Source organism: Nothoprocta perdicaria, unplaced genomic scaffold, assembly GCF_003342845.1.
Source record: "Nothoprocta perdicaria isolate Ctin4 unplaced genomic scaffold, notPer1 scaffold_52, whole genome shotgun sequence".
Lineage (NCBI taxonomy): Eukaryota > Metazoa > Chordata > Aves > Tinamiformes > Tinamidae > Nothoprocta > Nothoprocta perdicaria.
The window spans coordinates 2,121,043-2,146,815 of NW_020455777.1; the positions used below are offsets into that span (position 1 = coordinate 2,121,043).

At 44.2% G+C, this 25,773-nt stretch overlaps 1 protein-coding gene across 3 annotated transcripts in view; it reads left to right on the forward strand.

Annotated features, from left to right (window-relative positions):
- MAP7 (microtubule associated protein 7) overlaps positions 1-25,469 on the forward strand; it is a 94,592-nt gene extending 69,123 nt beyond the window's left edge. For 2 of the 3 annotated variants that reach the window (XM_026048228.1, XM_026048229.1), the window contains 12 exons: positions 419-532; positions 4,065-4,216; positions 6,692-6,807; positions 7,277-7,557; positions 11,296-11,479; positions 12,215-12,410; positions 13,887-13,988; positions 14,280-14,330; positions 14,429-14,486; positions 16,554-16,686; positions 23,081-23,307; positions 23,954-25,469. In XM_026048228.1, the coding sequence (XP_025904013.1) occupies positions 419-532; positions 4,065-4,216; positions 6,692-6,807; positions 7,277-7,557; positions 11,296-11,479; positions 12,215-12,410; positions 13,887-13,988; positions 14,280-14,330; positions 14,429-14,486; positions 16,554-16,686; positions 23,081-23,307; positions 23,954-23,964 (1,625 nt within the window). In that variant the 3' untranslated portion in view covers positions 23,965-25,469. The remainder of the gene's footprint in view (positions 1-418; positions 533-4,064; positions 4,217-6,691; positions 6,808-7,276; positions 7,558-11,295; positions 11,480-12,214; positions 12,411-13,886; positions 13,989-14,279; positions 14,331-14,428; positions 14,487-16,553; positions 16,687-23,080; positions 23,308-23,953) is intronic. The other variant, XM_026048230.1, reaches the window with a different exon arrangement.
- The last annotated feature ends 304 nt before the right edge of the window (positions 25,470-25,773 follow it).

The following is a 25,773-nucleotide window of genomic DNA, read 5'->3' on the forward strand; positions in this document are numbered from 1 at the left end:
TTTTTTTTTAAACACCAACATTTCTGTCAAAGTTGATATGTAGGAGCAGCGTCTGCTTTCCTGCCTATAGACATTACCCTGCCATTCCTGCTAGAAGGGAATGAGCCATGGATGCAACACATCACTGCCACTTTGATAGCAGGTTAGCCAAAGGTCACAGTTGGTAGCAGCAGCAGTCAGATATCTGTAGTCCTAAGGGAAATCCTGAAATAAAATAGAGTGAGAATGAAGTGTGAAAACAGAGCGATCTTGATCATTCAGTAAGTTTTTGATCCCAGAAGGCCAAGGTCAGGATTCCAGGTATATCTGCGGGGTCTATACCCACGGGGGATACAGTGCCGTGCATCCACGGGGTGTATGGCGAGGTGCATGCGCGGGGTGCCTGCTCTAACCTCTTGCTTGTCTGGGGCCCGTCCAGCTCGCCGGCTGCAGCTCAGCCCCTGGGAGAGCAGCGTCGTCAGCCGCCTCCTGACGCCCACTCACTCCTTCCTGGCCCGCAGCAAGAGCACCGCCGCCTTGTCCGGAGACGCAGGTAACCCTCCACGGGGAAGGCTCAGGCCTCAGCCACTTATTTTTCCGGATTCTGTGCAGGCTGTTSTAAATTTGCTCTTGTGTGTGTACACTGGCATCCCCGAATGAGCTTGAAAAGCTGGGCTGTGCTGTGCACCAGCATGAAAGCTTGTGGAGCACTTCTGCTTGCCATGCCTCTCTTTCTCTCTGCCTTCACCCCTTTCTCTTGGTTTATCTTTTTGCCTCGTCTGTGCAACAAGTGCAGCACCTGCAGCACGACTGTGCTGCACCAACCGTGCTGCCCTGGACATGGCTTTTGAGAAATGTCCAGTGCTGGGAGGTGCAGGTCCACAGCGAGTGCAGCAGGAGCAGCCTGCTGCCCTCGGTACAAAGAAACCTGTTGGGTTTCTGGAATGACAGACCCCTGCTTGTAGTGGATTTGCTAGTGCAGGATGTTAAATGTGCAAGTTTAGGGAAGCTGTGGTTATTGCCAAGTTCTCTGTCAGCTGCTCAACAGCTCTCTGACCTACTACAGAGAAGGAAATTAACTGCAGAAATAGGAAAATGTTGATGGGTGGTAACATAAAGTCTGGGCAAAACAGTCTTTCAAAGACAACCAGGCCACTCTCTGCTCTTGGGTATTTCAAGTAAGTGGCAGTTGCATTTCTTTTTATTGTAAGGGTGTTTCTTTGATCATGCCCTATGTTTTTACCATTATAGCAATATGCTACTACACTTACTGAATCTTTAAATCTAGGCTAGTCGTTTATCTCTCCCATATGGACAGATCCTTATTTTAATTAAAGGATATAGAAGGTAAGAGGGAATGAAGATCTGCTAAGATTACTTTTAAAGAAGCTTTCACTTAAGAACTCTTATTGCTAATCAGGTTGTGGTACATTTCCACAGAGATTGCAAAGTAGGAGCAAAAATGTGGATGATAGGCTGCAAACAGCACAGTTACTAAGTATAGATGCTTTCTCAGGGTTCATATTCTAAAGCAGCAGCAATGTGAAATGAATATGTTTTGTCATCTACAAACAGGAAATTGGAAATGCAGCTCTTTATCAAGGCGGGGTTGAGAAAGCCAGGTCTTCATTTTGTAAATGGTTACTTTACTGGAGCAAGTGTGTAGGTTTTTCTGTGGCTGCCATTCCTGTATGCTGACCAATTAAACCATAAACAAACAGTATTGGGAAAGACTGCAAGTAGCTGGGATGACTGGTGCATCAGCAGATTCACAGTAATTCCCCTGCAATGCCTTCCCTCTGCTACCTGGGCCTGTGCCACCCAGAAGAATAATCCGTCTGCCCGTTGTTTCCCAGACTGAATCCCCAGGAGCAATAAGTGCAGTCCCTTCGTGCAGGCCGCTTCCTGGAGATTAGTGCTCAGGTGCTGGGAATGGCTCACAGCTGAGCTTGGGCACTCAGCTCATCCCAGCCTCTCATTATGCCCTAGGAAATTACCCTGCCCTTTGGCTGTAAAGATGAATTACAGTGCAGAAATCAAAATCAAATTAAATACAGATTTACATCCTCAAAATGWATGTTAAGTGAGCTGTTACAGAGACCAAGCATAAGACTGTATTTTTTCTTAATAGCCATCAGAAACCAAAATGTAGTCTAAAATAACTTTAAATGTACATGATCTCATCGGAAGCGCTTCATAAAGCATTGTTTGGCAACATCACAAATGAAAATTAACTGCTTGTTTCTTAATATTTATGGTGTCATCCTCTGTGGTAACTTCAAATAATCAGCGTGCATCAAGAGGATTGATGCACAGAGGGAGGAAAACTCTTCCATTGTAAGCTCTTAAAAATACAGTGTGTGCCCCTGCTGCCTGTCTGGGTTGGGGGTGCTCCAACAAAAGTSAGATTCTGTGTTACCTTGTTTGTCAGTCTCTAAGGCAGGCACTTTTTAATACAGGATTAAACATACATCACCTGGCATGAATACCCTTGCCATAAGAGACTTATATTTTTAATTCATAATAAGTTGCAGAGTTTATACTGTTAAGTTTATGAGCCACTGTTAAACAGCAGTTTTATCGTAAGAGTAACTGAGCGTGGAGCTGTGTTCTTTCCTTGTGCTTGAAGGGGTCTCAGGGATGAGATTCCCCTCTTATCCCCTTAGGAAATGGGTGGGGAAAAGGAAGGGGGATGATCATAAAATAAAATAAAATAAAATAAAATAAAATAAAATAAAATAAAATAAAATAAAATAAAATAAAATAAAAGATGTCATATAGAACTGTGCTGTCTTCCTATGAGTAACATGCTGAAGAATTAGCTTAAGACTGTAATAAATGACCAGGAGACAAGGTACAAATAAATAAGAAAAAATTCTAAAGTAATAACATATTTTTTCCAGTCTGCTCTTTCAGATAAATTGGGAGAAAGACCAAGAATACTTGATTACTGCAAAACATTCCTTACGAATGCAGTGTTGTTTGCTTTGAATTTGTGGTCTGAACATCCAAAACCTGATAATTTGCCATTGGTGTGAGGTATTTTGCTAATGGGTGTTGTCCTTGTGCAAAGCCTAAGGTGCCATTGTGGTTACCTATTCAGATGTTCATTTCTAAGTTGATTTATTCTTGTTGGCTTTTTTTATAATGGGTGAAATAGTTGCTATCAATAGTGTATTCAAATCCTCTGTTCTTCTAGCATTATCAAAAATACCTAGAACTCCTAAGCTGAACACCTTAAAAATGTCGCCTGCTAAATTTGTAGACAATGCTGAAATATTAGACTATATTTTTGTGCTAACAGTCGACCTTATGGGGTACATATTTTTATAATCAAATCAAAAATTATTGTATTTATACTGAAATACTTTTCTGATGGAATGCAAAGCARTGTATTCTAGATAGGCTAAAATATATATTTAATATGCATTTTGTTTCTGAAGTTTTAGCAGACTGTGCCAAAAACTTGTGAGTTTAACAAGCGGTATGACTTTCTCTCTTTCATATAAAGAAATGTCATTGATTTCCCAGACCAGGCTATTCTCTGTAAATGTATTGTACTTTCATCTTTGTGTGCATCTGCTTTTATTTTTYTCCCCCCACTTCCAAGACCAATTAAAAGGAAATCTAATTTTGCTTTGGTTGTGTTCTGTTCCAAATATAATTGAATCTCATGTCGATGAATGCACTGAACTAATCAATATCAGAACAGTCATTTTGCAACAAAAGCTTTTTCAGAATCGCTGGTTGTACATTAAACAAAAAAAATGTAACAGGAAAACATAATTTTTCTATTACATAGTTATGTAACATACCTCTTTTAAAAAAATAAATTATTAGCTTTAACAAATGTAAAAGTAGTTGAGTGTAGCCTCTTACTTAGAATACTCKTAGAATTATACCACAGCTAATGCATCAAATGATGGTTCTGATATGAGAATTACTCCTTCCTCTGTGTATTAATGCCTTCTTTTTCTGTCTTTCTCTGTTCCTCTTCCATGCTGGCTTTCCTCTGTCACTTCTCCTCCAATGCCTCTCTGTAATTAAAATGATAAACTAAATCAAAAACCCCACCCACACCGTAGTTATCCCCATTTGTCCCCGTTCAGCGTCTTGCAGCCCCCTCAGCCCTCTGTCCTACAAGGCCCCGAGCTGCCGGACCGCGGCGGAGCGCGCAAAGCTTTTCGCCTCCACGCCGGACGCCGTGGGACGCAGGAGGACGGCGCATCCCGCCGGGGTGAGGCTGCTGCTGGCGCCYGGGCTGGCGACAACCACCTCCCTCCTCACCCCGCTGCTGCAGCAGGAGCAGTCGCAAGGACACGCGTGGCTACCCGTGCGGTGGTTGGGTCTCTGTCTGGGGGCGGGAGATCCCCTTCCCGAGGATTCGCCTCCTGGTTCGTTGCCTTTTTGACCGAGTTGTTCCCTGAGGTGCTGGCATAGCCTGAGATTTGAGGCATCAAGGAGTCTGCTTGGGATAACACCCACGTTTGCTTCCAGAGCGGGCGCCTTAGTTCCCCGGGAGGGGTGAGGAAGCAGTGAGGGTGTGTGCACGGTCCCATTCTCATGTGGATTCCCGGCTGCCTTTTGAGCCCCTAGCTCGAAGATGTGTTTTGGGGTGAATGGGGGTTTTTGATTTGTTTGTTTTTTTACAAACCTCTAGAACTTCACGTTTCCTGAGGTCTTTGTCAAGTCTAGGTGAGCTGTGGTTTACAGTGTGTGATGGGAGGAAGCATATACATACACATGTATCTGTGTACTTAACTGCAGGTCCTTTTGGCTTCGCYTCCTGGGGACACCAAGCTAATAACCCTTCCTCTCTGAAAAAGTAGAGTCGTTTGGGAACACGGTTTTGTAARCAAGGTCTCCCACAGCCTGCCAGTTCTGAATGGATTTGGGAGCAGTGCTATGACTGATCCAGGCTTTTAGGGTACAGTGATACAGGCAGAACAAATTCATGCTGCCCAGGCTCCAAGCCAACAGCCACCTCCAGTTCAGATGTTATCTGCTCTATGTAAGCAGTTATATTTTACCTTCTACTCCACATTTTGGCTAATAGAGTATGAGGCGAGCAAGGTCACCTCAACAGAAGGTCGTGTAAGTGGTGCTGGTATTTCTGTTTTGCCTGGTTGGCAAAATCAGAAGAGCAAGGCTGCTATTGATAACCTTGTTGGAAGCAACTTTAGATGCTTAGATGATTTAGCATGAATCCCAGCTCGTGCTTAGTCTCTCAGTCCCAAGGATGGACCTTTCCAGTTCAAGTTAAGGCAAAGCATTGCAGTGTGTCTGTGGAGGAATCTCATGCTCTGAATGCAGTGCATCACAGTCTCCAGAGCCAGGAGGTGGGCACCTCTCAGATCCCTCTCATTTCTTTTTTTTTACTTAAATAAAAAAGAAGAAACATTGATGCATTTTGTTGAAGGCAACCGTATAAAATTACTSTTATTACAAAATAACTGAGAGCTGAGAGCTATTTTCAATAGATGGTATATTGTGAAGGTTATTAAGCTTCACTAGTAAACTTCTATAGTAATTCTGTCCAGCCTTACTGATGTTGAGGAAAAATTAGCTGATACTCTATCTTCAGGACACGTGATGCAGCTGCAGTACCTGATTATTGCTAGTAAGGCAAAATTCTGTTCCTGGGGCTCTGTTTCTCTTGGCTGTGRGTGCTGTGGTGAGTGGGATGGTTGCCATCGCATCAATCAGCTGMGCTCGGGAAGGGCTGCTTCCTAAGAACTGATTAATTACTCTTCATAGAGCAGKGACTTGAGGAGAGGGGCCTTCTCTCCCTAGTAGTAAGTGGTGTTTTGGCCAATATAAATTAACTAATTTTAACCTTAATGAAGCCCCAAGATAAAGATAAATCAGGGATTTATGTGCTCTTGAAATGATTTTCCATCTTTCTTTCCTAGTTGTCACACTGGCTTTAAGCTCAGGAAAGACATTATAGAGTCCCTTTGAGCAGTGAAGATGTAAAGCAGTGTGATGCCCCGTGCTGGCTGAGTGGCAGCTCGCTGTACTCTCCAGTCATCCCATGCTTCAGGTTTCCATGAACCTGAGCTTGTAATCCCAAGAACCTGGTTTTTTTTTTAAAAAAAAATGTGTTTAAAGGGCAGAAAGGAGATAGATACTTAAAATTTTAATATGTTTCAAAGGAAGTATCTACTTCAAATAAGAGAAAAGAGAACAGAATAACTACTGTGGCGTATTATCCGAACTTTGAGGTCATTTATGGCGTTGGCTTATAAGCATAAAAGCAAAATGCTCATGCTGCACGGGGACCTTGCATGGCTAGGCTGGAGGCTAGAGAGTGGTTCTTTGGTCAAATAAGCCCAGGGTTTGTGAGGAGTGTTTGCTTTGGGAACAGTGGAGGGTACTGCGTGGCAAGTACAGAGAGCAAACCTTAAAAGGGTTTTTTTTTTTTCTATATAAACTAAGTATCTGGAAATTAGCCCATAACATCTTAGACAAAGAGCATGATTAAGAATATGCCTGTTGTCGAAAGTGTATTTACCGACAAAGGCAGCATTGGATTAGGTACAGGAATTACTGTAATGAACTTGTTAAATGGGGTGTGGAAACTCCAAACCTGGCACAAATTGTTTTCAGACTCCTCAGCCTCCTGTCCCTTCATCCTTAGCTGAGTTTCCTTTGCTTTCCTCCGCCACGTGAACTCTGCTTTGACTTCATTTTTTTGTTTGCTGAACTATAGACTGACAAAAAAGAGAAGGAGAGAGAYCATTTATCATCCAGCTTCTCAGCCACCTTTAAAGGAGGTCATTTTTCTTCCAACCCCAAAGCCAGATCACCAGCTCCCTCTCCAGTTTGGTAAGTCAAGTACACGCTTAGCTGGAATTGAAGCTACAGATAGTTTTGGTGGTTCTGATTGTTAAATGTTAGTTTCACAGGAAATAAAAACACAAAGTTGTTTTCTGATGTTAGTTTCAGGGGAAATAAAAACACAAAGTTATTTTCTGATGTAGGTGTTTTCTCTTTGCAACAAAGTAAAAAAGAACAGCTCAACTTCTAGAAAATTACTGTTGTTGTAAGGAGGTGGAAAGAAGGAGAGATGCGCCTGGTTTCTTCTCTCTTGCCTGGGCTCAGTGCTTACACATCTGAAGAGCTGCAAAGAGAAAGCATCGTGTGTGGTGGTTAAACCTTCACTCTGAGTGTCCTGCTCGTCAGCAGCGACTTTGCTTCATCCCCAGCTCTGGCAGATGTCGAGCGGGTGGATAGGGCACATCGGGAGCCRCGTGTCCGATGGTGACTGGGACTCTGTCTCTTTGTGGTTACCCAGGCACGCGTCCAAGTCTTTGCCTTTCCTGCCTGGCACACCCAAGCAGGTGACTTCCCCACCGGCTCCCTCCAAAGCTTCCTCGGCCCAGGCGCGTCCTCCCTCTCCTGGCAACATCCGGCCGGTCAAAAAAGAGGTCAAACCAGAGAGTGCGAATAAAGGACCAGAGAAGGAGCCTGAAAAGGCCGGTGAGGAGAAGGCAGAAGAGAGCAAAGAAACTTCTGCAGGCGCTGGGGAATCTGCAAGTCAGGAAGAGCCCGTTGTGCAGGCAGAGCTCCCTCAAGGTAAGGAGAGAGGCTCTTTGGGGTTAAGGAATGTCTCAGAGCTCTTCGTGGTTTTCCTTGYCTCTGTCAGGAACAGTGTAACTGCTTTAAAGAGTTTTCTATTAAGTGTTCATTTAGATTCTTCAGGACATTCCTGAAAATGGTAYGTGTTGTTAGTTGTGAGGAATGCACAGCTAATCCTAAGACAGTGACTGTTCTGGTCTCAGGTGTGTGTTCATTGGGAGAGATGTATAAAAAGGCTAAAGCCCACCCAAGTTTTTAGCAATAGGAACAACATGTAAACCTGCAYTGGGCCGTGTGGCTTCACAGCTCTTGTTGCCCTTTTGGACAGGACTTTGACTCTCCCTTGATGATACATTCTTTTCAGACTCTGAAACAGAACAAGAATGATCTGAAAATGAATGGTACAGGGAATCATTCCATAAGTGTAGTGAGCGCAGAGAGAATGTCCAGCAGACAGTCTGTACAATGGTACTGAGGAAATTAAACGGTTCCTGTTCACCTGTGCTGTTGCAAAAGCTCCACCTTTTGGGGGGAGAGTGGCAGGATAAAGTGAAATGCAGAGAGGGATGGGCAGATTTAAAAAAAAAAAAAAAAAAAAAGAAGAATTTGAAGAAAAACACTGAAAAGCACTCCAAGCAAAATGGAAAAGGAGCTATATGCAGAATAAAGTAATGTTCTTGAAGCATAGGATGGGAGAAACAAAGAAGAGATGCTCTGGCCTGATAAACTTCAGTAATTTCAGTCAAATACCCAGATTCTACCACATTGTGCTCAGTCCCATAAGGAGCTTATAGTATGGATTCAAATAATGAATGGATATATGCATTGATTGTGGGCATTTAAAGAATGAGATATTTGATACAACAGTGTGGGCTTCCGCTGCTTTTGGGATAAGCTTTTGTGTGCATTACATAAAAATAAGTGTAAGTTTGCTTCTAAAGGGGTATCACTGAGGTGRCTTTGCACGTGTTTAATAACTGTGCTTCCAGGAGCAAGGTGCAGGCTAGAGAGTTATGGTGACTGATCATTTAGGAAGAGCAGGGGCTGGACTCCTCTGCAGGATCAGTCAGTACCTGAGTGGTCTGTGACAAGGCCACTCAGTGCRGGAACAGATTACAGGGGGTAGAAGGATTCCGCAGTGAAGCCATTAGTATCCATGACAGGAATAGGCAGAGGAATGGGAAGAGGGAAGCTGTGKTTGAAGTGATCAGCATTTCAGATTGGATATGTGTGTGAAAGCTGGAGGAGGTGGCAAGAGTTGAGATCAAAGGCAAGATCTCAGGCAAAGCGTTTTAGATGTGAGCTGAGAGGCACCTGAGCTGCAGGTGGGGGCCTCAGCTGCCGACTCCCAGTCACTGCTTGAATGTGAGAATATGGAGAGGGGCTCTCTGGCATTTGGGGATAGAAGGTCATTGCTGAGGCTGCTTAGGTGTGAGCTGCAAGTGAAAGGGCTGATCTCAGCCACCTGCCTAAACTGGCCTGCGACATGTCTGGCTCTGTGGTCAGGTAGCTGGGAGGTCAGCAAGGCCTCATCGCTGGCAGAGCTACACAAGCTCCTGCAGCCAAGTCTCATGTGACTGACTAATACCCACCCAAGTTTAAAGGCATTTTGGGTGCGCCTGCGTGAGCTGCTGTCCCACCAGACACAGGTGTCCTGCCGTAGGGGTGTGTGAAACGAGCTGCTTGCTGACCTGACAGTGCAACATCTGCAGCGGGAAGTCAGCCTGGAGCAGCAGGGCTCCCCTCTGGAGCAACAGCCCTGCTTTGCTCTTGGTTAACACATTAAAGGGGCCTTGGACACAGGACCTCGGCCACTAGTCTTGTCTAGCTCTTATGGTGGGTCTCTGGAATGCCTATGGTCCAGGCCGCAGCCACAAGCTCACATGGTATTTCTTTTCATCTTCTGTGCCTGGGACTACTAAAAGAATAGTTATAAAGGGATCCCAAGCTTAAGGAGTGTTGTTGTACTTGTGCTGTACTTGTTGTTGTCTTATTTTAACCATTCCAGAATTGTCGAAGTTTCCATCTACTTCTTGGGAGTTATCCCAGCCTGGGAAGAGCTCTCTAGGGGCAGAATGAATGGCTCCTTTGGAGATAAGGGTATCTGGATGATGCTAGAGGATGCCAGTTCCTCTCAGGGTGGGAGAACAGGTCCTGGCGCTGTAAATTACTGTTGTTGATGTAGCTTTTGAGCTGGAGGTCAGTGCCTTAAAGCAAGTATAAAGATCTGCATAGATTTTGCTTGATAAAAGGAGACAGTCAGAGAAGTGGGTAGATGGGAGCACTCCACACTGAGAAAGCAGCTGAATTTGTGTTTATGGGTGCTGTGGGGGGTGAGACAAAAACGAAGGAGAAACTGTCTGTGGAAGGTTTAGTGAGGTGAGGAAATTGCTCAGACATCCTGAAGAGAGGACTGGAAATGCAGAGGTAAAGCCATCTTCCTGCCATTCCCAATGACAGATTTGCATGTATTTTCCCAAAATCTGGTTCCGTTTCCTATGGAAGCACTGCCAGTTCAAACTGTTGCCCATACATTTTGCCTATGTCAGCATGTATGATTACCTTGGAAGTGCTTCCTTCAGTTCTGGAAGTGCTTCCTTCAGTTAGCTTGTGGGCTGGTGGTCTTTGGTCTCTAGAGGGGGGAAAATGGAGCTGAGTTTCCCTGTGCCTGTGCTAGAGAATGCCAGGGAGGCTTGTGGGAATCTGAGCAACTGTTTCCTTACAAAAAATCTACAGTGGAGCAATGAGGGCTGGCATTAATACATAGTCATGTGTGTCCTGCTTTGAGATTCAGATGTACAAATGACTACGTGATGCTCCTGTGAAGTAAAACACCTCTACAGGGTGGCTAAAAGTGGTCTTGAGATTAATATGGAGGCAGATGCTTGCCTTGATGGAGGGGAGAGGGAGGGCAGGAGGAGAAGAGTCTGCTGAAACAGAAAACAGTGACTTGGTTGTTAGAATCCTCTTTGACACTTCTGACCAAGTTACTCTATTGCCTTGTTTTTCTAATCTGTGTCTACCTCCATGAGAAGACTTTCTAGTGAATTAATGATGGCAAASTCTAGTCACATTTGAACACAAGCCATGGTTCACTAAAAGCGGCAAAAACTCTCCAGGAGCTGYGTCTTGATCCCCATAAGTTGCCTTGTTGTGTGTGTGGTGAAACCACCTGCAAGGGTCCCAGGTGTGGTACAGGTGGCAGTGACTGCAGGCTGGGAGGCACTTGGGTGCACCTCGCTGTTCTCGCAGATGCCCTCAGGCAGCTGGTAGCTGGTGTTAGCAGAGTTCCAGCTCTGCTCTGCCACAGCAGCCGCTCGGGCAGAAGGGACTGTGGGACCACAGGCTTCTTGGGGTATCTGCTGAGGAAGAGCGTCAGGCAAACTGTGTGGCTTATTTAGGCTCCGTAACTCCTGGTGGGCCCCATTCAGCACTTACTGGTCTCACGGAGAGGCTGGCTTAACCTTTCAGCTGCAACTTAACCTTAACTGCAGCTTCTTTTGCTTATCTTAAAATTAAGATTCCCCTAAGGAATATGAGCTGCTAGCATCTAGTGATTTGTTCATCCTTGAGTCATTTCAAAAAAAAAAAAAAAGTGTAAGCTTGAAAATACTGTAGAATATTTGAAATTTTTTCCTTTCTCTTTCAAGAAACTTGTTTAATTTTACATGTGTGAAAAGGTTGTCACCTTCACCGTTGTCTGTACGCACTGATTTTCCTTCCTCTGTGTTTCAGCAGCCACCCCATCATCACCTCCTGCTCCAGCAGCCCTTTCTCCACCCGCAGTTCCCACGAAGACCTCTGCAGGTACCACTGATCCTGAGGAAGCAACAAGGCTGCTCACCGAGAAGAGGCGCCTGGCCAGGGAGCAACGGGAGCGGGAGGAGCAAGAAAGGAGGGAGAGAGAAGAGCTTGAAAGGTGATCCAGACCTCGGCAGTGGACAGCATGTGTTTCTAGTGGCCTCCTACCTCTTCCTAATAATTTAAATTCCTAAATTCCTAATAATTTAAATTCAAGACCTCCTTGGAATCAAGACCCGTCTGGGAATTAGAGGATGTGGTGTCTCATTTTTCTACCAGCAATGAGTAGCCAGTCTGGCCCCTTGTGCTGTGTGATAGCCACAGTCAGAAGCTAAGTGCCTTGCTAGAGGGATGTAGTGTGGGTAGTATCAAAGATCAAGGGAGGAAGTTATTTATTCCCCTAATACAAGGACAGAGGGTATCAAATGAGACTAAGAGTTGACAAGTTCAAGAAATTGACAAAAGTAGGTACATTTTAAATTCAAGAGTCATTGYCATAAGGTAAGGCAAGGCATCCAAAATGTACACTGCTTCAAAATATGATTAATTGAAATCATAGCAGAGAGATCTTTCAGGATGTATTAAAATCACAGATACTGTCTCAATTAAGAAAGTTCATGAGCCAGATATCAGTGGAAGTCATGGGTATGGGCTTCCCCACTTGCTGTGTTTTCCATGGGGCTCCAACGTCATCTGGAAGCAGAGAAGTCAGTTTAATTTGACCTGGTTCCAATGTTTTGGTGCTCTTATGAGTGAAACATCAGAGACATTTTTACCTAGTTCCTCAGTAATRCTGGTTTCTTGGGTCAGTAATCTGCATTTTTTTTTGCTTATGTTTGCTTCGTGCCTGCAGGCTAAAGAAGGAAGAGCTGTCCCAAAGGATAGCTGAAGAGCGAKCCCGCCGAGAGGAGGAAGAAGCTCGCAGACAGGAGGCAGAAAGAAGGCGAAGGGAGGCAGAGGAGGAGCGGGAAAAGGCCGAGCGGCTGCGCCGGCAGGCCGAGGAGAGAGAGCAGCGGGAGAGAGAGGAGCTGGAGCGCGTGCAGAAACAGGTAGGAGCGCTCCTGCCAGGCCTGGGCCCGGGACTAACTGCTGCCTACACCTAGATACAGCTCTAGCTTAGAGGGCCGTCTAAAATTAAAGTACTACAGAGAGCAGGTGGGGTTGTGTTTGACTTCATTTCCTAGAGTGCTGCAGACAACAAAGATATTTATTCTTTGGAGTATGTTTGGAGTATGTTGGACTATTTGAGTTTTTTCCTTGCCTTTTTTTTTTTTTTTCCCTCTTATGGAATTAGAACTACTGATACTGATACTGATAAAACAGACTAAAAATGATTAATCGGTAGAGTTGTATTGTGGAAACTTAACGATGGTGGTAGGCCAGAGAAATATTTGTCCCTCACAGTCTAGATGTCAAGATAACTTAATATTCAGTATCTTGGAAACATAACCCTAATGCATTCAAGTCTCGTGCCCAGTACAGCTTTTGTGGGGCAGGGAGGTATGGTTACATTTTGATAATTTTTCTCATGCCAAGGAATGCTTTTCATCTTTTACAGTTCTTTTGAAATCTATGCAATTACTCAAAAAAAAAGAAAATGAATCAACCCAGTTTTTCAGCTTGCTCCCATTTCTGTGTCTATGGTGCCATAATGTTAGTTTACTGGCTTCAAGAAGGGCTGTTGTAGATATTCTGGAGATTCTAATTTCCCTCTTTTTCTGACCCCTTCCTCTCCAGCTGAGYTCCAGCACTTCAATCTACTTTATAGATTTTTTTTTTTTTTTGATATATGGTTTAATGTATGCCTGAAAGTAAACATTTAAAGGATTATTTAAGGAACATAACTTAAACTCAGGGCTGTTTTCCCCCTGCCATCTCCAAGATGTTGTATGCTGTTCTTTTCACAGAGATCTACTAAATTGGGTTATGTCCATAGTATTTTCAGTCTTTGTTATAGTCTTCATTGATGAATTATTATGGTAGTCCATAATGCAACACTGTTATTTAGGGAGACAAGCTTTTCTGCACTATGTGCCAATGAAGTTATACCTTTAATTAAAAACAGCAGGAATGAAAGGCTTGTACCATATGTACCTGTGACTTTGTCCTTGGTCACATTAAGCGGGGACTCTATCCGCTAAATAAGGCGTTTCACTGTTTTCGTTTGACACTCGAAACACCCACCAGCTCGATAAGCAGGTATCTTGAATGCTTTCCTGGCTGCTGCTCCAGTGTTCAAGGTTAGCAAATACATCCTTTTCTTAAATCTGGTATGCTTTCGTGCACATGCCAGAGAACATAAACAGAACCAAGTAAGATCGCTGATGTTTTAGTTGTTCATCTGTCGGTGTTGTCATCATGAGACAAAGGGTCAAAAACCTGCATTCAATTCTGAGAAGTTTGTTAGGGACTTGTAAACTTGGGTCTTTTCAGGGTGCTCCAGGTAGGTAGGTAGATAGATACTAATTTGAATCYGTCTTCAAATGGAAATTTTTAATTTTGTTTGTTCAAACCCACGAACTCAGAAGGAGGAGGATGCTCGCCTGCGGGAAGAGGCAGAGCGGATTCGGTTAGAACGTGAAAAACATTTTCAGAGGGAAGAGCAAGAGCGCTTAGAAAGGAGAAAGGTAAGTCCATACACAGACAGAAAATACAGTTCATTTTACCTTAGCAGTTTGCTTCCACCTTAGCAGTAAAAAGTTCTTTAAGATGTTAATGTGCCTTAAGAAAAGATGTAAAGTCCTCATCTGCACTGCTAGTGTGAAAGTGGACAGAATTGTGCTAAGAGTAGTAAGTCATTTGCCTTTCTGCAGTAGTCAGGTGCAACTTTAATAAATGACAGTTATGTTTTGGGATATATTTTTTATTTTTTTAATAATTATCAGCAAACTTTCTTACCCTCTTACATTTCTTTCTAGAGGCTTGAGGAGATCATGAAGAGAACTAGGCGTGTAGAAGCTGTAGATAAGGTAGTGCTACTTCCTAACATATGTGTAARATATTGGACACGTTTCATGTCTTTTCTTTAGTGCTGTTTTTAACTTAAAAAACTATGCTTCCTTTGTAGAAATCTAATGACCAGCAAAATGGACATATATCAAAGGCAAATATTACAGGAGAAACAGGTAATTGTGTTTAACTGTGCCTAAAGCACAACAGGTCAATAAGTGGCTATTAAGCACAATGACTTTAGATAGAGTTCTGAAACTTGGCAGACTAATTGCCATAAATGTCAAGAAAATCACTGAAAGTTTATAACTGGAGTCTTACCAAACATTTGTTATTTACAATTGCTGTATAGGTAGCTAGCCATTACTAAATGTTGGCGTTTTTTAGAAGGCTTGTCACAATGTTTAAGAGRGAGTCATCAAGTTTAATTATTTATACAAAGAAATAAATTAACTAGCCTAATTTAGCAGCTTAATCATTGATTCTACAATTTCTGTTACATAGTATTACAGATGTGGTGGCTGCAGTCTTCTTTTTTTTTTCCTCTAAAGAATTCTCATTTAAATAAACTATTTATAGTCCTAAATTACCCCATGACTTCTCTCCCACATCTTTCACCTCATTCCCTTTGTCTTAATTTCTGTTCTATTTTTATATATATTTATACACACACACACACACACACACATATCTGAGTTGAATAACAGGGAGGACAAATAGCAGTGTTTGCTTATCCTGATTTTTTTTAATGCTAATGAATGCTATAATGTTAAATGAATGGTATAATTAGAGCTGCTGGGAAACTTTTGACACTGAGTTCATTACATGTTTTTGGTAATTACTTGCTTATATATTTTCCTTAGAAAGAATAAGAGTGCTTTTGAACAGTTTCTTGAAACGGAGTGTGGTTTCGTAACCTGTGCTTAGCTCCATCTTCCCAGATGTAGAAAACCAGAAGGCAGTTTCTGAGGAATTTGGGCTTCTGGTTTTTCCAGTCCCCAGGGTGGGCTGGAGCCCTTGGGTGGCAGGATAAACACGACACTGCCCACACCCCACTGCCTGCTCTGCACTTTGGCTTTGCTTTTATCTAGCTGTGCTGTTGAGTTAAAGGTGCAAATTAATTAGAGCCAGCTCTCACTGCCTACATTAAACTCCCACAGATGACTTCAAACTATGTGCGTKTGTTTGTTTGTTTGTTTTTTCAATCTTACTGTTTGGCAAAGCTTCAAGATTTTGATGGACTGGACAAGTCATACAATAAATAAATAAAAAAAAATCCATCACCTGTTACCATTTGCTAAGATTCTGCTCTGTAATGGAAGATATTTCTGTCTTTCCAAAGCAGAACTGCCAGACTTGTTTTTTAAATATTAAAGACTGTACCCATTTGTAGAAGCAGTGAAACTTTAATTGCTAATATCTTCCATCTAAAAGCATGCTGAAAATCAGCCTAAGACATTTACCATAAAAGATTTTAGCCCTTTTTTTTTTAAGCACATAGCAAAATGGAAGCAACTGGAAGGTCTGAGATTTTGGGTAATTTTGCTGAATATGTCCAGTCCTGTGAATTCTAATCTGTCCTTGAGATTATTGTGACAGGGTAGAGTGCAATTGCTGCTGTCCATTTAAAAAAGCTGAATGTGATTTAGTGTGACTGTAGATAGACCATAGAGGGCTGTAGTTACAGGCTAAAAGAGCTGAAGCAGGTCAATACCATATATCATCTGGTGTTTATATGAGGCACAAGAACATCCTAATTTTGTGTAATTCTATACAACGTTGTAGTAGAGGCTTACTGCTAGTTTGAAGAAATAACTTTCCCGTGGATGTTTCTTCTCTTCGTTTCCTTTTGGGTAACAGTCAGTGATGAACACAGGAAGTGAGAATAAGAATACCAGTATGCAATTGTTGATGTCCCAGTACACGCCTCTTATGCTGCTTGAAAAGTGTCAGCATAATATGTAGCCAGATCTTGGAAGTCCGTTTTGGTTCATTTTCAAAACTATATGCTGGAATTTTCTGTATCATTATAATCTGAAGATTCTGGACTGCAAAAGCCACGATTCAAATCTAAAGCTTTGACCCTGTGTATACTGTGTGCTTTAAAACTTCACTGGTGTCAGGGAAGTGTTACCTTTATTTAAAAAATTGATTGGCCTTGACTTGTRTAGGAAATACTTAGTCCTACTTTGTGGATAGCTGTTGTCACTTGGTTTTCTGAAAAGCCTCTTTTCTTTCTGCAGTCGTAGCAAGTCCTGCATCGCCCCTGGAAGCCCCGGGAGGACTTCAGCCTGCAGCGCCGTCTCCGCACAACGGGAAACCCGGGGCCTGCACGCAGGGAATTGTGTCCCATCCCAGCCCCGTCAGCATGGACAGGTAGGAACAACCATGAGGACTAGAGGGTAGTTAGAACGTGAAGGACATCAAAGGAATAGGTTATTTTCTGAAATCTCTATTTGGTCAATGACCAAATGAAAAACAGCTGCGAATCTGCCTTAATGCCCATTTCATTTTATCATTCTCTGTGTTTAGAAGAGGAAAACTTGATGGTCTTTCAATTAGCAGTATTCTGCTTTTGACAAGTGGTACGAGAGACTTGTCTGGTGGTGTGTGGTTGCCTTGGTGTGGGGGTGCTGGGGGTTTTTCTTTTTTTGTTGGTGTTGTTTCTTTTTTTTTTTTTTTTTTTTTTATGGAAAGACTGAAATTTTGCCAGTTGTGCTGTTGTTAAAAAGAGCTGCATAAAACCACTCTGGATTTGTAATGTTAGTTTTCTTGATTGGAGTAATGGACACTGTGCATTTCAGCTAAATGTTTGGATTTCTGAACTGCTCGAAAGGTTAGTGAGTTTTGCATATTGGACAAGGTACTCCGGGTGAAACGCARAACTCTGGGTTTGGGGGCTTTTTATTTTAATAAAGCTTTTGTCTTGAATAAGAAGTTTTGTGAGGCAGATACTTAACCCTGGGGGTTCTATCTGACAAGGCAGTCAGAATCTGAGAAACTGTTGAAATGCTCGAAAGCTTTGTACTGAAGCAAACAAAATTTGGTATTGCACACACGTGAGCTGTCAGGGACTTTAAGTAATTCAGAAATTCAAATGATCCTGTAGTCTGTTCATGTTTTATGCAGGTAATGGCAGAATATGCTTGAAAAGCCTGAACGTGGGAAGCCATCAAGGAGAGCGTAATGGGCAGCGCGCTGCGCGGTGTGATTGGCACTAATTGAGGGAGGAATCTGCCCTCTCCCAGTCCCTCCATATGCCCGGGGGATTCCCAGCCTCCTGTCACGCTGACAGGGATGCTGCTGCTGCGGGAAGGTCTGTCAGTGCGGCTGAGCACTGAGCTGCAGTGGAGGAGCTGCACGGAGCCCTCTCGTGATCATCTCGGGCAGCTGTTAAATGTTAATGATTCCCGGCCTCAGGTGCACCGTGATGCTGGTAATACAAAATGCACTATGCTAATAAATGCTGTCAGGTAGCATCATATCCCATATGGAGGGAACCTCAGGAGAATCAAAGTGGAAAATGAATAAATGTCATTGAGGAGTGGAGGGAAAAACAGAAAGTGGCCGTGGAAGGGGAAACTGATGAGCCAGGTTGGGGCGCAGAGGGGTTCTCTCTGCCTTAGAGGTACATCTCCAGTGTAGGGCCTTGCTAGGGCTGAAGCCTGTGGGTTAGGCTGCTGCAGGCAGCCAGGAAAGCTGCTGGAGGGAATACACAGCAGTGTGGATTTTGCCACAGGGCAAAAGCCATGGGTGGAGAGGAGCTTCTCTGCGAGCACCTCACGGCAGCCCTCAGCAAGGTGAGACTGTGGTCTGGAGAAGCCCTGAGCGTGTTCTAGGGGTGAGGGAGCCCAGCTGGCTARCCAGACCTGCAGAAGCTTTGCCTAGAGGACTGCTCTGAAATCTGTGTGCRTGGGGAAGGAGGAGGAGCAAGGAAGATGAGGCCTTTAAAGGCCTGGAGCCAGTGCTGCTGCTGCCGTGGTCAAAGTGGGAAGTCTGGATCATGGTCGAAGTGGGAAGTTTGGGTCTGCAGTTGCTGTATCGGAGCCTCTAGAAGAAGTGAAGTGCAAAAGCTGGCGGGCCTGTTTAGCACAGACCTCAGGCCTAACCTGAGCACGTCCCTTAAGCAGGCCCAGTTGTTTGTGCAGCGCAGTGGCCACGCTCCGAATCCCTGCGCTGGGGGCACTGCCCGCCCTGGCAGCTGCCCTGGCTCCTGCGTGGCAGGTTTGGGAACGTGGCTTTCAAGGTCCCTGGAGCCTTGTGTGAAGATCCCTGAAGTTCTGCTTTGTGGGACGTGTTAGCAGGTTGCCTGTCCATATACTGTGGCAGTTGTTCATTCCCTTCCTCTCCATCGTCATCCATGCCCTGCCAGCTGTGCTGCTGTGATCCAGCTTGAAATCCTGTGCTTGCCTCCATGCTCATGAACACACTGTGATTGAAAAAATACACATAAACCAAAACCTCTGTTAGTTTTAAGGCAACTAATTCCAGTACTTCCTCATGTGCCGCTTTCARTTAGCAAGCAGATCTTCTTATCCTGCTAGAATTCATTAGTCTTCATAAATCCTAATGAAAAGGCTGTAGTCTGCTGCATTATTGTATCATGTAACTTATTATCAACAAATATTAGTTTATTTATTGCAGATGATAGCTTGGTGCTGTCATCTATCACATCTAATAGTTCGTCATTTTTTTTATTCCTGTGTTGTTAATGACTTCATGAAACTTAAACCTTATTGGCTTTGCCTGCTTTGTAAATTGAGCTGTTTTACCGTGTTAAGACTCAAATTTCARAGAGATCTTAAATAATTTCTAAATTTATAGAAATCATCTTGCTTCATAGGTGTTTCATTTCAAATGTTGTGTCTGGACACTAACATGATTTTTGTGACATGTCATTTTATAAGCATTGGATGATGCCACCCATACCCTTCCCAAATACCTTTTCCACAAGCCATTTGGATTAAAAGAAAATAATACTRAAGTGCTAATAAAAATAAAACAGTAATGAAAATCAAGAAACAAAAATCTCACCTCACCYGTGTCCCGTGTAGCTGTGAGTGGAATACAACTGGACTTACGTAAACAAAGACTTTACTCATCCAGGTACAATATGGTGGGGAGAGCAACACTAAATGTATTTTTTTAATGGAGCATGAAAAGGATTTTTTTTCAGTTAGATAATAAAACATCTGGAGATGTTTCTGTAGAGAAAACTGGTAGCTCATAGGGATGCTGAAATTAAATAATAATTTAATATGGCACATTAGCTTCTAGCTATATTGTTTTTCTTTTTTCAGTACATGAAAGTGTGGATATAAAACAGTGGTTTGGAAGTAAGATACAGGTTTAAAAATCGTACTTTCATAGTTTAAAAAGCTATGATTGTTTTTCCAGATTATGGTGTTTCTTTCTACTTTACTAAATGCCTCGCTGACAGAAGTTGAGGTTAAACAGCTGGTACTGCAGCCGCATCCATCTCTGACTTAAGGATTTTTTCTTCTTTGCCACTTCCTAGTTCTTTGCCCAAGTTGTCTGCTCTGCTGCTTCCTCCAGAGCTTAGTGCAGAACAGTGAATTCCGCTGACAGTATTTTCTTTGGGATTCGCTCCTTTCCTGTCATTCATCCCGTTCTTCCTCTGCGTTTTTCTGCAGCTGCCTGTACTAGGCCRGCACTAGGTTTGGCCTGTTTCAAGTCGGACAGCTATTCCAAGGCGGGAGAAGCAGCTAGAAGAGGAAAAGCAGGTTGGGGGTGTGTGGAAGGGCTGCCTGGCAGTGTGTCCTGGTCTGGGGTCACAGGGCAGCCCCTCCGGCCTGGCCCTCCCGGCTCCCGGCAGCGGCTCCCAGGAGCCCGCGTCCAGCCCGGCTCCTTCCCGCCCCAGCCCTTCCCGCAAGGCAGCGCCGCTGCCCTCAGTGCCCGCGCAGGGCCCGGAGCTCCGTCTGCCGGAGCCGGCCCTTGGAGCTGGGAGCGCTGCCTGCCCGTGCCCAGCGCGCCAGCCCCTCCGCACTGACCCGCTTGGGCCGTGGTGCCGCCACTGACCGAAAGCAAACAGTGTTTTATTTAAGGCATCCCCAAGCCCTGGCTCCGCTTTGCTCTCAGTGCCTTCCAGATCAAGGGTAGCAGGTGAGGAGGGACCTGGACACACGACTTCCAGGGGCTGCAGGTTGGTGAGTCTTTCTGTGTAGGCCTTGGGTATGTGGTTGTGATGACAGACATACTGGATCCTAAGATTTTTTTTTTTCATTCTTATTTACTGTCTCCAAGTCACTTAGGTTTTTTTCTGACTGCTACAGAGCTGTGGCTAAAAATTAACTGCATCATGCATAATTTCATTAGCTTGAATTTTTGAATGTTCCAGTTATTTTAATCGTATTAATTGCTCTTTTCTRAGCTAATGCTGATCTATCTCAGTGTCTGTCCGGATCAAAATGCAGAACGCACTGACACTGGATTTAAGCAGCAGCCGCTTTGCCCTTCAGCTGCTTGCCTAGCTGAGAGGTTTGGATGTGCAGTCTAAACAATTAAGCCAAGCTTTTTTAATATGCAGGTATCTTGCAAGCACWATTATATGAGTGTGTAGAATGTCAGATTTGCCTTTTAAAAATATACCTGCAGCACCACGTGCCTGAAGGGGAGTCTGCAACGCTGTGCTGGCCATTGGGGCATTGCTAAGGGTGGAGAATGAGACCGTAGGAAGAGCCGTGTGCAGCACGCTCGACCAAAGGCCCAGCCTCCTAAGAGCTTGTCTAATCTCCTTTTGGGCTTGTGGCCTCCAAGATGGTCCATGGAAAGGAATCCTGCAGGTCAGTCCTGTTAGTGCTTCTGAACCTCCTGCCTTAATGTGGCAGTTTTGCGGAGCCACCTACTTCTTACTATATAGAAAAAGGAAAATCCCTAATCAGGGATTCCTTTCCTGTGCCCCTTTTGCTTTGGTGTGCAGAGCCCCCTGGCAGTCACCTTTTTTTTCAGTTTATGAAGCCTCATCTAGGTCAGTGTCTAATAGTGGCAGCAACACTGAAAAATAAGTAAGAGGAGCAGTTTATCCCCAGAGCTGGCTGCTGAACCAGAGACACTCGCAGCTGCCTGCGGGCGCAGGGCGCTGTGGTCAGTGGGTCCGTGTCTGTGTGGCCCTGGGGCTGGGTGCTGCACGTGCTCGAGCCGGCCCTGTCCTCCCCAGCCTGACCCCAGGGCCCTGTGGGGCCGTGTGGGGCTGCGTGGGGCTGCGTGGGGCTGCCCAAGGGCAGACTGGACGTAGGTGGAGATCAAATAGTATGCAAGTTTATAGGGGGTGATAGGCTGGTAATTACCCGTTAGGCGTCTCCCATGCAGGGAGCCGGGGGAGTCAGTGTGTGTCCTAACTGGGCGCAGGGGATCCTGCTTTTCGGCTGGAGACGCATCTGCCCCGTGTGCCCAGATTAGAGCAGGGGTTTGCCTTTCGGAAGAGGAACAAAGGATGGCTTGAAAAAGTGGGGGAGAGTTTGAAAACCAGCGTGTCCTCCTGGCAGGGCATCTGTGTGCGCTGGATAAAGGGTTTGCACCTTTAAAGGGGCAGTAATTCTTTCCTGTCTCATGGGAAGCGCTGTAAAAACAGTTCCGTAATTATTTGTGAAGAGCCAGCCACCCGAGGAAGCCAGGAAATGAAAGGAAACCATATGGCAGTTACAAGCTGCTGCCTTTTTTTTTTTTTTTTTTTTTTTTATTATTATTATTAAGACAAGTAAATCTATTGTCAGCAGAAAAGGAGCTTGTAAAACCAAGCCACCTGCTCAGAAATGACCCGAGGAAATTGATAGCCTTGTTTGTCTCCAGGGAAATGACACGTGGGCCTTTGACTAAGGCGTTTCCAAACCACCAAGCAGTTGTGGTGTGGTTCAGATAGGAGCTGGTACCCGAGATTGCCAGGACTGAAGTGCAGGAGGGCCTGGCGAAGCCCCTGCGAAAGGTCCCGTGTTGTTGGTGAGTGRCAGCCCCACACTTCCTATTGAGGAGAGGCCAGGCTCTGCAGCGCCTGCGTGTTCAGGAGCTGCACGGATCCCTCCCTGGCGGAGAGGGAGTTTGTCCCGTGCAAAGGCAGCAGGACCTGATACAGGGGCCGCCAGGAAGATGCTGAAACGAGATGACACATTTTTGCAGACAGGTCTGTGTGATTGGAGACCCCCCCCAAGCAGGGGACGTGCCAGTGGAGGGGTCTCCAAGGTRGGTGGCAAAAGGGAGGCCCTGCGAGTGTGTCCTTCGGCTCGGGCATGGCAGAGGGGAGGCTGCGGGCAGAAGAGGCCGCTTGGAAGGAGGAGGCAGGAGGTGGTCGGAGRCTGTAGGGAATGTCAAAAAACGACAAGGGTTTTTATCCAAGAGCAGTCACATGGCTTTGCATTAATAGGAAGGGTACCTTAGCATTCAAATATTGCAAACATGGAGAGCCAGACAAGGCCTTGGAGGCTGTGAAGTGCCCTGGGTGGGTGCTCAAGGCAGCGGGGGTTGCCCTGGGGGAGGGTTCTTGCTGCTCTCCTTCCATTTCAGTCACTGCTCACAACTGCAGCGTCCTTGAAGCTCGCGCCAGGTCTGCGGTAGCGTGGCCGGCTGTAACCCCACACCTCGCTGCGGTGTCAGCTGTGACAGGAGCGGAGGTTTTGCTTCTGTTTTGTTTTTTACTCACTGGARAAATGCTATAGGTTGAATCAGGGTTTTCTTCCATTTGTAAGATTATTTGGAGGACCGAATTTCYGCTCTTGATATGGGGTGTAGGAAGAAATGGGCATGTTTTCTCTTTCAGCAACCTCAATCCAGAGAAAAATACAAATGAGAACGGAATGTCTATGCAGAATGACAACTTTGAAGAGATCATAAACCTACCAGTTGGATCTAAACCATCCCGCCTGGATGCCATGAACAATGATGGAAGCAATAGTCCTGAAATTSCTTTGAATCCAATTTTAGCCTTTGAAGATAAGGGGACTCTGTTGCCTCAGGTAGATAGTGTTCAAACACATCAAACAGCAGGTAAGTTTGCCTTGGTCCATTGAAATGTGCAACTTATTGTAAGTGACAGAGGACCTAGAGCTCCTAATTGATTTAAATGGATTAATTTAAGGGTTTTGTGCTGTAAATTCCTTGGGGAAAGGAGCACATCTTTATTCTCTTGGCAAAGCTTTGCCTGCCAAGTGTGGGTGCTGCATGAATCGGGAGCGCTCATCTCTTGTTTGAGCAGGGGATGCTCAAAACATTTGCCTTGTGCTTCCAAGCAGGAGCAGAAAAAACAAGGTTGTCCCTATACAAGCCKGTGATCAGCAATCGTAGCCTAGTTCTTTGAAAGCTGAAATCCATGAAACAGCGTGGACAGGGGTAGCCCAGTGGTAGCCTTGCACGTAGGATTCGGAGTGCGCTTCCCTCGTGAAGTTCTCGCTGCCATTGACTGCAGCACAGTAGAGTTTTCTGAAGYAGAGGATAACTTTAAAAGGATGGGAGGTAGGCACACATTAATCTAGTAGATTAAGTTGGACATGGCTACCAGTTTTTATTCCTTTTCCTGTGGATAGTAACTGTAAGGAAAAATGCCTTACAATGAAATGCCTGCACATTTCTCTATAGCAATCTGAAGTGTTGGTGCTGTTTACTGACCTGTCCTTCCTGGTGCCTCCTGTTGCAGAAGTGGTCTGATTGTTTCTTCTGAAGAACCAAAGGTGATAAGAGCATCTCTGCAGTCRGTGGAGATTCTTCCATGCTATGAAGGAGTGTTTTATTTTCGCTCTCCAGTTTTTTAAAGATTTCTTGGATATCTTTTTTGGAAAGGACTTTAGTAAAACCAGCAGAAGAAATGATGGGAATAGACTTGGGTCACCTTTATAATAGTTTTCATCACTAGAAAAAAAATCATGCTTCACATGCATTACTTAAAATGGCTTTTTCCAACAAGCTTTTTCTGTTAGTAAATGGATATTTTCTGCATTCCTTAAGACACAAGACACTGGAATCTGAAAGCAATGGTGATTGGGGTGGTGGGACTGATTATTTTTTTTAAAGAGGTGTTGGTTTAAAAGGCATAATTGTAAAATTGGCGAAGAATCTTTTTCACTTTATGGCTCTAATACTTGAAAAAGAAATACCTCATTGCTCTACAAGTAGAGTTAATGGGGTGTTTTATTTAAACCTGTTGGTTTAAATATTATTGCAGAGAGCTCTAATTATGGGGGCGAAATATAGGCTTCTGTATCAGGTTCTGTTATAAATGTAATTCCTACAGGGACATTCTGTAAATTGAGACGTCACTATGATCTTGCATTTTCTCTAAAAACACAAAACGAGGCAGGTTTTAAAATGTGAAAATTTGAAAGCGTTATTTTTTCATGGACAGGAGGAAAACCTATTGTTCTCCTAGATGATGTATTTATGAATTTTGCTCAGTACAAAAATCATTTAATTGAATAAATTAGAAAAATGTGGTAAAATCATACTGCAAACTTGATTTTTTTTGGTTAMGTTGATGTTCACGATGCTATAAAAGACATGTACACCTGTGCATCTATGTGCACGTAGACCCAGGGAAACATCCTGTTGTTGTGAGTCCTGTAAATTGCTGCTGTTCCCAATGAGAGGGGGCTTCTCCTTTGCCTTACCAGACTGTGAAGACCGTGTGAAACCTGAAACATTTGGTTTTTGGATGAGAGAGCAGGTTTGTTTGGGATGTAGGCTGGTTTTGCTCGTTTCAGAGCACGTGGAAAATGGTGGATGCTTGTGCTCTCTGTGCAGTGTGTGGTTCCTGTGATGCAGTGCAGTTTGAGTGCTGAGAGGAGCAATGCCCCTTGTTTTTTCGTGCATTTGAAGATGCTGATTTCTACTATCATTATTCCATCCATGTCACTTTTGTTGCTTTTGAGCCTAACTGTAAAATCTTGCATCTTTTTGTGCTTTGATAAAGAGTGCTGTAACAGGTAGATCTCACCAGATATTTATTTTTGAAATAAAACCAACCAGGGCGCGATGCATTGCTAGATCCTCGGTGAGTGGGAACCAGGGCTGACGTGGTTCCTGCCAGCTGAGGAAGCACCCGTTCAATTCCTGTGCTTTCCTGTGAGCTCGGAGTGAGGCCCGGGACAGAAAGTCCACGTCTGTGAGAGGAGAGGAATCCTTCAAAGAGCTGAAGAAGAACTGTAGACGAGATGACTTTCTGCGGCTGCAAAGTGCCCGTCTTGTACAGGAGACAGGATAAAACCACTAGAAATGCAAKGAGAAGATATTTCATCTGCCAGGATACATAGAAAGGAAAAAAGCCATTCGGTCCGAGTGCTTCAGTAGCGGTCTGCGACACGGTGAAGGTTACTGGGGTCCCTCTCTCACTTTCTCTAGTTCTCTATGTACATAGCCACAGTATTTTAAAATGTCCAAAATAATGTAGTTTTTCTTTAAGACTATATAGCATGTAAGTACCAAATAAAACTTGTTTGAAATATTTAYTTATATTTTGATTTT